Below are 14,334 nucleotides of genomic sequence, written 5' to 3'. Positions count from 1 at the left end.
ATGCTTGTCGGAGCCGCCTGACCGCAGAACGGAGGGTTTTAGCTGAAACCAAGCGGATGCAACGGAGGAATTTAGTGCTGACGGGCAATGAGGTTTGAAATGGAATTTATTCAGCCTGTTGTGGTATCTGCAGTTATGAAGTCTTGGCTTAGTGCCTTGGTCAAATTGCATCGAGTGGTAGTTGTAATCTGTCCTGGTGGGAGGACATAGTCGTCAGCATGAAGATACTATAAATGCCGCTGCATATCAATCACCGTACGTTGAAACATTCTAGGTCAATCTGCAATTATGGGTGCGCCTGGAAGTGAGCCAATTGCGATTATTGGCCTGAGTTGCAAGTTTGCCGGGGATGCAGCCAGTCCAGAAAAGCTCTGGAGATTGCTGGAAGGGGGACGTAGTGCATGGAGCGAGATACCGTTGTCGCGGTTCAATTCTCAAGGGGCGTATCATCCGCGCCGTGAGAAGCTGAGTACAGTAAGTAGACTTGACGAGTTCGTTCGCAGCCCTGGTCTAATCAGTGGTGATAGTCCCACGTTCGCGGCGGGCACTTTTTGGAAGAAGATCTAGGGTTGTTTGACGCGGCCTTTTTCAACTTTTCAACAGAGACTGCCTCGGTAAGAGCCCCGGGGAAGCATCCAAAGTAAATGCTGACGGTGGTACAGACGTTGGATCCTCAATTCCGTCTACAATTGGAGTCGGTTTATGAGGCGCTTGAGAATGGTGTGTTCTGTCTCTTCGTGTTTGAAGCGGTTTTTTCCCCAGCTTCTTGCTGACGGTGTATGCAGCTGGGCTTCCACTCTCTCAAGTGGCCGGTTCCAACACCTCGGTGTTTGCTGGCACATTCTTCCATGACTACAGAGATGCTCTCATCCGGGATGAGGATAACCTTCCGAGATCCTTTATCACGGGCATTGGGTCGGCCATGGCGTCGAACCGGATCTCGCACTTTTTCGACCTGCGAGGTGCCAGCATGACGATCGACACCGGCTGCTCGACGACGCTCGTGGCTCTTCACCAAGCAGTCGAAAATCTCAGAGCCAGAGGCAGTGACATGAGTATAGTGGGTGGCGCCAATGTGCTCCTAAACCCGGACAATTTCAAAGCCCTAGGGTCCTTCGGGTAAGCGTGTCCTTCTTACACTCATGGCCACACTAACATCCGGAGGTTTCTCTCGCCCGATGGAAAATGCTTCGCATTCGATGAACGGGCCAACGGCTACGGCCGCGGCGAGGGCGTGGCGACCGTCGTGCTGAAACGCCTCGAGGATGCCCTCGCGGCCGGCGACCCCATCCGCGCCATCATCCGGGGGTCTGCTTCCAATCAAGATGGCAAGACCGAAACCCTCACGTCGCCCAGCCAGGCTGCGCAAGAAGCCCTCATGCGCTACTGCTATGCCAAAGCGGGTCTCGACCCACGCGAGACCCAGTATTTCGAGGCGCACGGCACAGGAACGGCCACGGGCGATCCGATTGAAATGGGCGCCATTGCGTCTGTCTTTGAAAGTCATCGAAGGAGTGAGCATGAAGCGCTACGCGTGGGCTCCGTCAAGACGAACATCGGGCACACTGAGGCGACGAGCGGGCTGGCGAGTGTCATTAAGGTCGTCCTGGCTATGGAGAACGGCGTGCTGCCTCCCTCGATCAACTTCGAGAAACCCAATCCCCGGTTGGCCTTGGAGGACTGGCGACTCCAGGTCGTAACGGAGCTGCAAAAGTGGCCGGTGGCGCCGGGCCAGAGGATGCGAGCGTCCGTAAACAATTTCGGCTACGGAGGCGCCAACGCCCATATTGTCATGGAAGATGCCAACGGACTGGGAGCTGACCGCAGACCTAACCGCTCAATCAATGGAGTCAATGGGAAGGTCCATGGCAGCGTAAATGGAGCCGTCAATGGTGGCCATACTGTGCCCACGGAGAGATATCAGCTGCTGCTCGTCAGCGCCAGAGATGAGCGCGCCCTCGAAAACATGGTTACCAGACTCGCCGACTTTCTTCGGCAGAAGGAGACACATAACCTGCAAGATACCGAAGCGTTTCTCCACAGCCTGATCTACACGTTGGGCCAACGTCGCTCGATGTTCTCCTGGGTGGCTGCATACCCTGTTCCTATCACTCAAGGGCTGGACGGCGTTGCTCGAGTCCTTGAGACACCCAAGTTCAGACCATCGCGCCCCTCTCAACGCCCTCGTATTGGCATGGTCTTCACTGGCCAGGGCGCGCAATGGTACGCCATGGGCCGAGAGTTGATTGCAGCGTACCCTGTGTTCCGAGCCTCTCTCGAGGAAGCGGATGGCTATCTGCGAGAGCTCGGCGCCGACTGGTCGCTCATGGAGGAACTTAGCCGTGATGCCAAGACAAGCAGGGTCAACCAGACGGCTTTCAGTATCCCCATCTGCGCCGCGGTGCAGATTGCCTTGGTTCGACTGCTTGAGACGTGGGGAGTCACCCCGGCCGCGGTGACAAGCCACTCGAGCGGAGAGATCGCCGCAGCTTACACAGTAGGCGCTATCAGTCTTCACCGCGCCATGGGGATCGCGTACTACAGGAGCAATTTGGCCGCTGGAATGACTGCGGACGGACCTCTCAAAGGCGGCATGTTGGCGGTTGGTCTCGGTCATACGGAAGTGGAACGATATCTCGAGCAGCTTACGTGCGGGTTCCGCGCGGTGGTGGCCTGTATCAACAGTCCGTCCAGCACGACAGTGGCAGGCGACGTGGCGGCGATTGAGGAACTCGAGATATTGCTCAACCAAGCTGAGGGCGTGTTTGTTCGGCGGCTCCGAGTTGACACTGCGTACCACTCACACCACATGGAGCCCATCGCGGAAGACTACCGTCAGGCCCTCCGCAAGATGCCGCGAGAAGCACCCAAGACGGAGCGTCTCGAGTCGATTGCCTTTGCGTCCCCTGTCACAGGCTATCGCATGATGAGTACGCTCGAAATCGCTGATCCAGAACACTGGGTGGGCAGTCTGCTGCGGCCTGTCCAGTTCGTGGACGCGTTCATCGAGATGGTCCAGGGAGACTTGTCTGCCGACGCAGGGAGCCATAGCGTCGATATCATTGTCGAGGTTGGCCCGCACGCCGCTCTCGGGGGCCCCATCCAGGAGATCCTCACCCTAGAAGACTTTGATGGTTTAAAGCTGCCGTACTATGGGAGCTTAGTGCGACACACTCACGCCGTGGAGAGTCTCCAGATTCTGGCGTCGAACCTGCTCAAAGAAGGCTATCCACTCGATATGGACGCAGTCAACTTCTCATCAGGGCGCAGCCAGGACGTCCGCGTCTTGACCGATCTCCCCTCGTATCCCTGGAATCACCATACCAGGCACTGGCTGGAACCGCGGTTTAATCTGGGCCTTCGCCAGAGAGACAAACGGCCACATGAGCTCCTCGGATCGTTGGTCCCAGGAACCAACCCTGAAGCACCGGTATGGCGACACATATTACGGGCTGCCGATTCGCCGTGGATACAGGATCATGTCATCCAGTCGCAGATGCTCTATCCCGGCTGTGGGTTTATCTGCTTGGCTATCGAGGCCGCAAAGCAGCAGCTGGTCCTTGCTGGAGAACAAAAGAGGGAGATATCTGGCTACGAGGTTTGCGACGTGAGCGTGCAGCAGGCCCTGGTCATTCCAGACACTGCAGACGGGATTGAAATACAAACAGCCCTCCGTCCGGTCAGCGACAGGGAAATTGGATTGCAGGGCTGGAAGGAGTTTGAGATCTTTTCGATCACGTCAGAGAACCGATGGATGAAACATGCGCAGGGTCTCATCCTGGCCGAGTTCGAAACATCTCGGAACCACGTCTCCTTCGGAGACAAAGTACAAAACACACGACCAGTCGACGTCATTGACATGTGGAGCACATTGGAATCCATCGGTGTCAAATATGGTCCGACTTTCAGGAACATCAGCGACATCCGTCAGTCGCGGAAAGAACTGCGATCAACCAGCATCATCACGGTACCTGACACCACCGTGCCCTACGATCTTCCACGCAACCACGTCATCCACCCTGCTACACTAGATGCCGTGGCCCAAGCAGCCTTTACAGCTCTTCCTGGCACGGCTTTCCACCAAGCGAGCCCTCGGGTTTTCCATTCTATCGAGAAACTCTGGATCTCGAGCAATATCAGCCGGGAGGCGGGCCATGCGTTTCAATGCCGTACATATCTTGACTATGCAGATATCAAAGGCATCAAAGCGGGTGTTGTCCTTGCCGATCAAGACACGCCGGTGGTGGAGGTCCAGGGGCTTCAGCTACGCTCCCTGGGTGGGAACGGGACACAGGCACTGCAAGGAGCCCTTTGTACGAAAGTGACCTGGGAGCGCGATGTGGATCTCAATCTACGCTCTAGCCTCACTTTGCACACTGATGAAGATGAGGAACTCCGCCAGTCATCCCTCTATTTCATAGAGAAAGCTCTAGCCGACATCTCACCCTCCGAAGCGGGTGAGCTCCAGGGCCACCACCGGAAGTTCTATGCGTGGATGGAAGATCAACTACAGTCGGAAATATCAGAGAGTGCCCGGCCAGATCGGGCTCTTCGTGCCCAACGTCTCGCAGCGAGTCCAAGGGGCGAGATGTTGTGCCGTGTGGGCTCTTGTGTAGCGGCGATTCTCCGCGGCCACAAAGCGGCCCTTGATCTCATGAACGAAGGTGGCTTGTTCGAGAAGTGGTCCCCCAGTCGGGATGATGCTGTTCAGCAAGCAAGCATGCTTCTACGCCAGATCGTACACAAGCGGCCTCGTGCACGCGTCCTCGAGATTGGCGCGCGATTAGACAGATCGACGCGAGCCATGCTCGAAGAACTAGGTTCGCTTGGCTCTGTGTATCACTTTTGCAGTATCTCCGATGATGAATTCGAACTCGCCGCGCAGGAGTTTGCCAGGTGGCAGGATATTCTTCTGTTTGACCTGCTGGACGTTACGAAAGAGCCATCTTCTCAGGGATTCGAGCTGGGTAGTTACGACGTTGTAATTGCATCCGAGGTGATTCAGCCGTCGCCCCAGGTTTTTGCAAACATTCAGGCCCTCTTGAAGCCTGGTGGGAAGTTGTTGATGGTCCATTTGCCTCACTACGAGCTGGATCGACAACTTGTACTTGGTCTTCTTGCACAATCGTGGGATACCGAGAGCGACCATCCAAAGCCGTCTTTATTGGATGCTGCCGCGTGGGATCATCTCCTCAAAAATGCGGGGTTCGCTGGCATCGATGCGGGTGTATATGACTCTCAGGAAGATACACGGCGGATAAGCACCATTACATCAACAGTACCGCAGGTTGATTCGGCCCAGCTGCCTCCCTCCGATGATGTTGTTATCGTCACCAGTGACAAGACCGGTACTCCTCCATCACAATGGCTGGATAGCCTGCGGCATTACATTACCAGACTAGAGGCTGTCGCCGACACTCCATCCTTGCCAGATGTGTATGTCCTTGAATCTACCCCGGCAGCATCCTATAGTGGCAAAGTCTGCATTTTCCTGGGCGAGATAGAGGAGCCGATTCTCCGTGATATCGACGCCACTGCGTTCGAAGCCGTCAAGGCTATGAGCACCAATTGCAAATCCCTGCTTTGGGTGACGCGTGGAGCTTCCGTCAACTGTGAAAAGCCGGATCTCGGGCTGGCAGCAGGGTTCCTTCGCACCGCACGGAGCGAATATCTCGGTCGATCGTATGTCGCGCTGGATCTGGACCCCTCCGTATGGACCTGGTCGGAGGAGAATACTCAAGCAATAGTGCTGGTGTTGAAAGCAAGCCTTGATGGTTCCCTCCCAGGCGAGTTCGAGTACGCCGTGCGAGATGGCATGTTCAAGATCCCCCGAGTCCTCGACGATACCTTCCGCAATCACCTTGTCTCACCCGATTCTGGGACCACAGAATCCGCCACACTTGTGCAGCTGCACCAGGCAGACCGAGCTTTGTGTTTACAGGTTGCCGACCCCGGCCGACTGGACACTCTTGTCTTTGCAGAAGATCCCACTCTTTCCAAGACAGGTGTGGTGTCCCCTGAAATGCTCGAGATCGAGCCACGCGCATACGGCGTCAATGCCCGCGATCTCATGGTCGCCACTGGACAGCTACATGGTGAGTTCATGGGGCTCGAATGCGCGGGCATCGTTACCCGTTTGGGCGCTAGGGCCGCCGCCCAAGGCTATGCCATCGGTGACCAAGTCTTTGGACTACTGCCGCATGGAAAGATTGGAAGCATCGTGCGCACACCATGGACAAGTATGATTCATATGCTTCCAGGCTTCAGCTTCGAGGAGTCTGCTGCGCTTCCTGTTGCTTTCTGTACCGCCTATATCTGTCTCACCGGCTTGGCGCGTTTGCAGCGCGGCCAGACGGTTCTGATCCACGCGGCTGCAGGAAGCGTGGGCCAGGCGGCTATCATGATAGCGCGTCATGTTGGGGCTGAGGTTTATGTCACCGTTGGAAGCCTGGAGAAACGGGAGTTGATGGTACAGGGGTGCAGTATCCCCGAAGATCACATCTTCAGTAGTCGAGATGTGTCATTTGTGACGAGAGTGCTTGATGCTACCCATGGTCGGGGCATCGACGTCGTTCTGAACTCTCTATCTGGGTCCCTCCGTCAAGAGAATTCCAAGATACTCTCTCCGTTTGGTCATTTGGTTGACATTAGTCAACATGATCTCGCGACCTATTGCCAACTAGCGATGCAGCCCTCCAAGCACCCCGTGTCCTTCTCAACGTTCTCGCTTCTTACACTGGCGCAACACCAGCCTCTTCGGTTGCATCGAGCTTTGGTGGAGATTAGCCAACTCCTTGGAGAGCGCAAGCTTTGCCCCGTGCAACCTCCCACACGCTTCTCTATAACCGATGTGTCCAAGGCGCTGGTTCAGCTGCAGGCAGATCCCTCCGTCGGCAAAACTGTCGTAACCGTTCCACTTGACGCTACCGTTCCCATGCTGCCACGACTACTCACTCCAAAATTCTCACCAGAAGCGTCCTACCTTCTAGTTGGTGGAGTGGGTGGAATAGGCTGTGCGATTGCGCGCTGGATGGCTGACCAAGGGACTAAGAATATCATTGTGCTTTCACGAAGTGCAGGACGCAGTGAAGAGGCGGCGCGGCTCGTCGACGAACTCGCACAGCTGGGCTGTCGAGTCAAGCCAATCAGCTGCGATGTCTCCAGTGAAGCTAGCCTGGCAGAATCTCTGCGCCACTGTCAAGAAGCCGGCCTACCGCCTATTCGCGGTGTGATACAAGGGGCTATGGTTCTAAAGGTAAACCCACACCACAGTCGAAGACACGCCTTTGTTGCTAACAACGGCAGGATACACTCCTGGAGCGAATGACGCTGGCCGATTACCAAACCGCAATCCACCCCAAAGTCCACGGCACATGGAATCTGCACACGCAGTTCGCGCAGGTCAACTCGCTGGACTTCTTCGTAATGCTATCGTCGGCGGTGGCTGTCTCCGGTAATGCTAGCCAGGCGAACTACGCCGCAGGGGGAACCTACCAAGACGCACTCGCCCGCTGGCGCGTGTCGCAGGGTCTGCCGGCAGTCTCTATCAACCTGGGTGCCGTTAAAGACGTCGGCGTCGCCGCGACGTCCGGTGTGCTGGGCCACCTGCAGCGAGTAGGTTTTGCGCCCATCCACGAGGAGCAGGTTCTCTCCATCCTGCGTTCTGCCATTCTCAAACCGTATGATCCGCAGGTGGTGGTCGGGCTAGACGCGCTCCCCGGCTCGCACTGGGACGCCACGGGGGCGTCGCAGCTGGGCCGTGATATGCGGTTCGCTGCGCTCAAGCCCCGCGAGACTGACAGTGGACCGGGCACGAAGCCGACAGGCGGTCCCAACGCACTCGCCAGTAAGCTGGCCACGACCAAATCCCTCGAGCAAGCGGTCGACTACATTGGCGTCGCGATGGCAGAGAAGATCTCGGATATCTTCATGATGCCTCTCGAGGAGGTTGACTTGGCCCATAAGCCCGCTCACTATGGAATCGACTCGCTTGTTGCGGTTGAGCTGCGGAACATGCTCGTTCAGCAGGCGGCAGCGGAGGTGTCGATCTTTGATATCATACAGAGCGGGTCTTTGGCTGCCCTGGCAGCTACGACTGCTGCGAAAAGCGCATATATCAGCAAGTAGTAGACTTTCTATGGATTCATCTGTTTGAAATGACCTTCATGGGTATGAGCAGTGATAGTGGATAAGCATCTAATAAAAGGTTGAGGTACTTCTAATAAAGAAGAGGACATTCTTTGTTATTAGCAGCTAGACATACGACGTGGGTTGCTGAATAACCCTATAGCACGAAAATATTGTAGATGTTAGCGTGCGCTTTGGGGCCAGAGACACCACCCTCTACGCGTGAATTTGGACCGGGAGTTGGCTGTCACAGTGAAATGCGTCCGCGCAGCGGGGATTGTCTGCGGCGACGCGAAGTTGGTGGTCGACTTTGACGGTGAATACACCAGGATGGGTAGGAAAGGACCTGATGGAAATGGTAGCGACCACGAGGTTGGAGACGAGGGAGATTCTGAAACAATCTTGGTGAAGATTACCATCATTGCATATCCTAGCGTCCAATTCATGCAACTAAGGGCACGCTTCCATACAAATGTAGTGGCATTGAACGAGAGCTGAGGGATAACCCCGCTCTTTGCCAAGATACATGCGGTCATGGGGCTATTTGAGGGGTCTGTACGAACAGCTGCAAGCTCTCAGGATGCATGAAATATAATACCGAAATTGACTGGAAGACATAGGGAGCTGACGCCATCGTATTGATCATGAGAATCAGTCAGGTATGCGAGCGAGTCGGCAGATGTACAAGAACTACACACAGCTAAAGTCACTCTTTCCGCTCAGCTCTACGTTTATCCCATTAAATCCCTTCGTCCGACTCGCATTACCGAGAGTACTCTCACTTCCCATGGCCTGCCATATGACCGCCGTTTCATGCTGCTTAAAGTAGAGGCTGGTAAAGGAGATGCGTCGCCGGGTCTGAGAAACATGCAGATTGCGCATTTCCCGGAGATGGCGTTGTTTCAAACGGACATCGATGCGGAAGCGGGCCATGTGGTGGTCACATACACACCGCCAGCGAGTGACAAGACTCGGCAATCAAAGAATGGTTTCCAGCAGATAAAGATTCCTCTCGATCCAGATGTCAGTGCCCTCGCGCGACTAGAGATTGACTTGCACAAGAGCCCTACGACTGGGTACGATATGGGACCACCATACAACTCGTGGTTCACCAGATGCTTTGGATACCCTGTTATTCTGGCACATCTGGGGCCCCATTCGCGAGAGGTCCTGGGACCGTTTGCGCCTGGGAAACAGAAGTACATACAATCAGGGAGCTCCCGTCCGCTTTGGCCTCTGATCGGAATCTGCCTCGCTCACGGTGCCTACTGGGTTCATAAGATAATGCATGATGGAATACCGGCGACAATTCTCCTGGTTCAGACAATAGTGATGGCCATTCTGGGGCTAGGGTATTACCGTTTCGTCTACCACCAAGACCACGACCGCATTACCTTCGCTGACTGTGCGCCGTACCTTGTGATCTCCGAAACCTCGGTGTCCAATGTGTCCTCACGGTTACCAGATGGGGAAGAGATGGATCTCACCAAGTTCCGGCCGAATATTGTGGTTTCGGGGGCGGACACGGCATTTGAGGAGGATTTCTGGTCCATCCTCGCGATTGGAACTGCTCGAACCCGCCTTCTTTTGACCGCGAATTGCCTGCGCTGTGTGAGTCTCAACGTCGACTTCTCGACGGGAAAGATGGGGATGGGCCGAATGGGGAATGTGCTGAAGAGTCTGATGGGCGATCGACGGGTAGATAGCGGGGTGAAATATAGTCCAGTGTTCGGACGGTATTCGTTCCTGGATGGGCGATGTGCCGAGGGAAGGATTCAGGTTGGCGACGAGGTTGTGGTCGAGGAAAAAGCATCGGAGCGGACCTCGTTCAGTAAGTGCTGTCTCCTGCGTAGGGAGCTTCGGCTGACTCTTATAGGCTGGCCTGGAATAACCAGTTGACTACTTGATGTTGAGCTGGACCGTTCATGGTTGATCGTCATGTTAATATCGCTAGGGCTGCGGTGTCGTCATCTCACGTGACGCTGAAGCTGTGTCCAAGTGAACACCCACCTAGATCAGCCCCGTAGTAGATGCCAGTAGTACGGAGTAGACAGAATGCTACAATCGAAGGGAATCCTCCATCATCCTCCATCATCCCATCTCCCTCGACAACTCCCACGACCTCCACCACGATGACCTGGATATTCGGATGCCTACCGGACGGACTATGCCCGATCAGGCAACCCGGCCATCTCCTCCTGCGCCACAGCTGATCGTGACTGATCGGATCTTCATTCTGACCCTGACCCTGGTCTGCCCTACCGAGGACGGAGATCATGTTGTTGCAGAGTGATGTCAGATATCTGACTGGCCTAAATTAATTCTTCTCCTCGTGTTTCCATCGCTTGTCGACAGTCCCCTCCCAGATACGCACCCCCTGCTCAGCCACACAGTCTTATGTCATAGCTCAGCCACGGCAGTCTAACCGTCACCGGCTCTTTAGGCAGGCGCAGACCGAACGGAAATCCAAGAGAACGAGCGAATTCCCCCCCCCACTTTGCTCTCTCTCTCCTCGATCTCTCCTCCGGACTCTCCTCCAGACTCCCTCTGATCCATCCGCCTCTTCCATTCCCCGGTTCCATTCCCCTCCCTTCACCATGAGTTTGAAGGGCTTCCAGAAGAGCATCGTGCGGGCTCCGCAGTCCTTCAAATCTCGCTTCAACATCGGCGAGAACACCAAGGATGTCGTCTACAGTGACGCCGAGCGACGATTCCAGGAGCTCGAAAAGGAGACCAAGAAACTCCATGATGAGTCGAAGAAGTACTTTGACGCCATTAACGGTAGAGCCTCCCCTCTCCCCCACAGCGCTCTCCAACTAACCTCCTCGCAGGCATGCTCACCCACCAGATCGAATTCTCCAAGGCCATCGCCGAACTCTACAAGCCCATTTCCGGCCGGGCCTCCGACCCCAGCTCCTACACCATCGAAGGCAACCCCGAAGGCATTCAGGCGTGTGAGGAATACGAGGTCATCGTGCGCGATCTGCAGGAGTCCCTGGCCCCGGAACTCGAGATGATCGACTCCCGGATCATCAGTCCCGCCGACCAGCTCCTCGAGGTCATCAAGGTGATCCGCAAGGTGGCCGTGAAGCGCGACCATAAGAAGTTGGACTACGACCGGCATCGCAACTCCTTGAAGAAACTGCAGGACAAGAAGGACAAGTCCCTCAAGGACGAGAAGGCCCTCTACAAGGCCGAAAACGACGTCGAACAGGCGACCCAGGAGTACAACTACTACAACGACCTGCTCAAGGATGAGCTCCCCAAGCTGTTCCAGCTCGAGGCCGAGTTCATCCGCCCGCTCTTCCAGTCCTTCTACTACATGCAACTCAACGTGTTCTACACCCTGCACGAGAAGATGCAGGGCATGAACATCGCCTACTTCAACCTGACGATGGACGTGGAGGAAGGCTACGAGATGAAGCGCGGCGACGTCAAGGAACGCGCCGAGGAGCTGACCATTGTGCATTTCAAGACCAAGGGGCTGGGGAAGCAGCAGAACTCCAAGTTCACCCCGAAGGACAAGATGGCCTACGAGAACAAGAGCACCTTTGGCCGGCAGCGGAGTGATTCCGAGGCGGCCGCCGAGAATCCTCCCCCTCCATACACCACCGCCGGCTCAAACCCCAGCGCCCTCGCCGCAGCGGCCAAGTCCAAGCCCGCCCCGCCGCCTCCGCGACCCAAGCCGGCCCGGTTCAGCGCCCCCGTCGAGACCGTCACGGCGCTGTACGATTACGAAGCGCAGGCTCACGGAGACCTCAGTTTCTCGGCCGGTGATGTCATCGAGATCGTCCAGAGGACCGAGAACACGAACGAATGGTGGACCGGGCGTGTCGACGGAAGGGAGGGCCAATTCCCAGGTAAGCTCTGTCGGTAGGGATGTAGATGACAACAGCTAACGGCGCCCCCAGCGAACTACGTCCAATTCTCGTAATGTTCTTTCTGCCATCTATCTTGTTTCTAGCCTCTCTGCGTGTCGTTCAGTCTATAGGAGTTGGGGAGTTTCGCGACAGCTGTCGGAAGAGCCATCGATCATTCTGTGTTGCATTTTGCCTGGTGTTCAATTTGTTGCATTGTTTCCTGTGTGTATATAATCTTGGATGTACCAGTTTCAGGCAGTGGAGAGATTGGTCCAGAAATCTATTGTTCGTTGAACGTGAACACTGTCATAATATGCACTGTAGAATGATAGTAATAGTTGGAGATGCTGGAGTGACGATTTTCCGACTGCGGAGTCTTTTTTCTCCCCACCAAACCAACTACTTCGATTGCCCTTCACCACCACCACCACCACCACCACCACCACCACCACCACCTCCCCGCTACGACCACCCAACCGCCTGCAATCACGACACCATGCAGCCAGAAGCCTATAAACCCCCGGCTCTTCCGTCGCCCTTCACAAACACAACTCCTCCCCCGGAGCTCCTCACCCAAGGCGCCGAAGCCCACCTCTACAAAACCTCCCACCTCTCACCGTCCAACCCCGCCGCCCTCAAAATCCGCCCCTCCAAACCGTACCGCCACCCCATCCTCGACCGCCGACTGACGCGTCAGCGTATTCTCCAAGAAGCGCGGTGTCTCGCCAAGCTCGTCCGCGAGGGCGTCAATGTCCCCGCCGTGTTGGCGCTGGACTGGGAGGGCCAGGGCCAGGGCCAGAACGGCGAGCGAGCCACCGGCGGGGCGTGGTTGCTGATGGAGTGGATTGACGGGCCGGTCCTGCGGGTTGTGTTCGAGAAGTGGGAGGCCTGGATGAAGCGGAATCAAGCGGCATTGGATCCGGCGGCGGTTGCGGCCGAGGAACACCGGGTGCGCGACCTGATGAAACGCATCGGCCAGACCCTCGGCGCCCTGCATAAGGCCGGGGTCGTCCATGGCGATCTCACCACGAGCAACCTCATCTTGCGGCCGTGGACGTCGGCCCCGGCGGACGGGGAGTGTCCCTCCATGGACGGCGATGTCGTCCTCATCGACTTTGGGCTGGCGGGTCAGAGTACGCAGACGGAGGACCGCGCGGTGGATTTGTACGTCCTCGAGAGAGCGTTCGGCAGCACGCATCCGCGCACGGAGCCGTTCTTCGACGCCGTTCTCCAGGGCTACGTCGAGAGCTACAAGGGCGCGAACGTCACCCTGAAGAAGCTAGAGGAAGTACGCATGAGAGGTCGCAAGAGGAGCATGATCGGATGAGTCGGGGGCCCACAGATGTGATCTGTCTCCGTCGCTAAACGAGATGATCCGGACATGGATTCTGGTCATTCAAAGAGAAACATACATCGCGCTTCTATCACCCATACCCAAACCATACCTCGAGATACCCCGAACGAAACGAGAAAAGATAACCAAGAATAAATGCCACTTAGGGATGCGGTTAAACACAGTTTCCTACATCCACTGACGTAAAGCATCCTTTATTCGTCACCACACCATGGTCCTGCGCTACTGCCATATACTCTAATATCTACTGCGGCTTAGCATCGCCTTCGATTCCATCGTTAACCTTAGCGATAGCGATTAGGGCCCCCGCCCCTTCTCCCCGGGACCTAGAAGTTGATGGATACCACTAGTTACTCGGACGTTATCTATTTGCAGGAGTAACTGAGCGAGCCGTTCATAATCAACCGCCGCTACGCCTAGCTAAGAAATTAAGGCCTTTTCTGCCGTCATTCTTACAGTTGGGTAAGATTAAGAATATATATGATAATCCCAGCAACACGACATACTGTATATGGAAAAAGGGAATAACACTGAGAAGTAATCGAACAGTTTTGGCACTGTACAGCTTAGAGAGCGGACTTCCTCCATGTTCGCTACGGGCAGTGTGCGAAGAAGAGATCTGTAAGAACAGCGCTGAGTATCCCATCTTTCTACAGTCATTCTCTACAAACCCTACTTGCTCGATACATCGTTACCACTCCACTCCATACCACCCTCTCGGTGCAGCACAAAGCATCTCGTTTACAATCCAATTTGTACTTTCCCCAGAATTACCGGCTGCCCCCGGATCGTAGGGGATTCCCGCCGACTCCCGGCGGCCTGAGGATATAGGCGAATCCCAGTTCGGACCATGATACATCTGATCTAGAGGAGGGGATGAGAACAGCAAGGAACGTGATAGAAGCAAAATCCATCACCCCATAGTTTTGACCCGTTCCTAGGCTTCATTTTCCTTGTAAATAGGGACAGAGACATAGGGGCACATCCCCATGC

The 14,334-nt window shown here is 55.6% G+C and overlaps 4 protein-coding genes across 4 annotated transcripts; all 4 read left to right on the top strand.

Moving 5' to 3' along the window:
• Positions 1 to 179: 179 nt before the first annotated feature.
• On the top strand, positions 180 to 8,242 carry BDV59DRAFT_173712 (uncharacterized protein). Its single transcript, XM_073688944.1, has 6 exons — positions 180 to 474; positions 528 to 614; positions 663 to 720; positions 786 to 1,119; positions 1,165 to 7,255; positions 7,306 to 8,242. Exons 1-6 carry the CDS (start codon positions 289 to 291, stop codon positions 8,125 to 8,127), a joined length of 7,578 nt encoding a protein of 2,525 aa, XP_073550095.1. The 5' UTR covers positions 180 to 288; the 3' UTR covers positions 8,128 to 8,242.
• Positions 8,243 to 8,734: 492 nt separating this feature from the next.
• On the top strand, positions 8,735 to 10,224 carry BDV59DRAFT_173710 (MOSC domain-containing protein). The gene is made up of 3 exons (XM_073688943.1): positions 8,735 to 8,786; positions 8,851 to 9,958; positions 10,004 to 10,224. Exons 1-3 carry the CDS (start codon positions 8,772 to 8,774, stop codon positions 10,024 to 10,026), a joined length of 1,146 nt encoding a protein of 381 aa, XP_073550094.1. The 5' UTR covers positions 8,735 to 8,771; the 3' UTR covers positions 10,027 to 10,224.
• Positions 10,225 to 10,450: 226 nt separating this feature from the next.
• On the top strand, positions 10,451 to 12,288 carry BDV59DRAFT_173708 (amphiphysin). Its single transcript, XM_073688942.1, has 3 exons — positions 10,451 to 10,908; positions 10,959 to 11,987; positions 12,039 to 12,288. Exons 1-3 carry the CDS (start codon positions 10,725 to 10,727, stop codon positions 12,059 to 12,061), a joined length of 1,236 nt encoding a protein of 411 aa, XP_073550093.1. The 5' UTR covers positions 10,451 to 10,724; the 3' UTR covers positions 12,062 to 12,288.
• Positions 12,289 to 12,427: 139 nt separating this feature from the next.
• Positions 12,428 to 13,848, top strand: bud32 (serine/threonine protein kinase BUD32). The gene has a single exon (XM_073688941.1). It carries the CDS (start codon positions 12,484 to 12,486, stop codon positions 13,312 to 13,314), a length of 831 nt encoding a protein of 276 aa, XP_073550092.1. The 5' UTR covers positions 12,428 to 12,483; the 3' UTR covers positions 13,315 to 13,848.
• Positions 13,849 to 14,334: the final 486 nt, after the last annotated feature.

The sequence above is a fragment of the Aspergillus ambiguus genome, assembly GCF_047715705.1.
Source record: "Aspergillus ambiguus strain CBS 117.58 unplaced genomic scaffold BDV59scaffold_7, whole genome shotgun sequence".
NCBI classification, from domain to species: Eukaryota; Fungi; Ascomycota; class Eurotiomycetes; order Eurotiales; family Aspergillaceae; genus Aspergillus; species Aspergillus ambiguus.
This window is presented reverse-complemented; position numbering and strand designations above follow the sequence as displayed.

Bases quoted from the DNA above. Each gene is read 5' to 3' on its own strand.
- BDV59DRAFT_173708 (XM_073688942.1), top strand. From the start codon at position 10,725: ATGAGTTTGAAGGGCTTCCAGAAGAGCATCGTGCGGGCTCCGCAGTCC. The intron at 10,909-10,958 runs GTAGAGCCTCCC...ACCTCCTCGCAG, and splicing joins GTACTTTGACGCCATTAACG to GCATGCTCACCCACCAGATC. The intron at 11,988-12,038 runs GTAAGCTCTGTC...CGGCGCCCCCAG, and splicing joins AAGGGAGGGCCAATTCCCAG to CGAACTACGTCCAATTCTCG.
- BDV59DRAFT_173710 (XM_073688943.1), top strand. The intron at 9,959-10,003 runs GTAAGTGCTGTC...TGACTCTTATAG, and splicing joins ATCGGAGCGGACCTCGTTCA to GCTGGCCTGGAATAACCAGT.
- BDV59DRAFT_173712 (XM_073688944.1), top strand. From the start codon at position 289: ATGGGTGCGCCTGGAAGTGAGCCAATTGCGATTATTGGCCTGAGTTGC. The intron at 615-662 runs GTAAGAGCCCCG...ACGGTGGTACAG, and splicing joins TTTCAACAGAGACTGCCTCG to ACGTTGGATCCTCAATTCCG. The intron at 1,120-1,164 runs GTAAGCGTGTCC...TAACATCCGGAG, and splicing joins AAAGCCCTAGGGTCCTTCGG to GTTTCTCTCGCCCGATGGAA.
- bud32 (XM_073688941.1), top strand. From the start codon at position 12,484: ATGCAGCCAGAAGCCTATAAACCCCCGGCTCTTCCGTCGCCCTTCACA.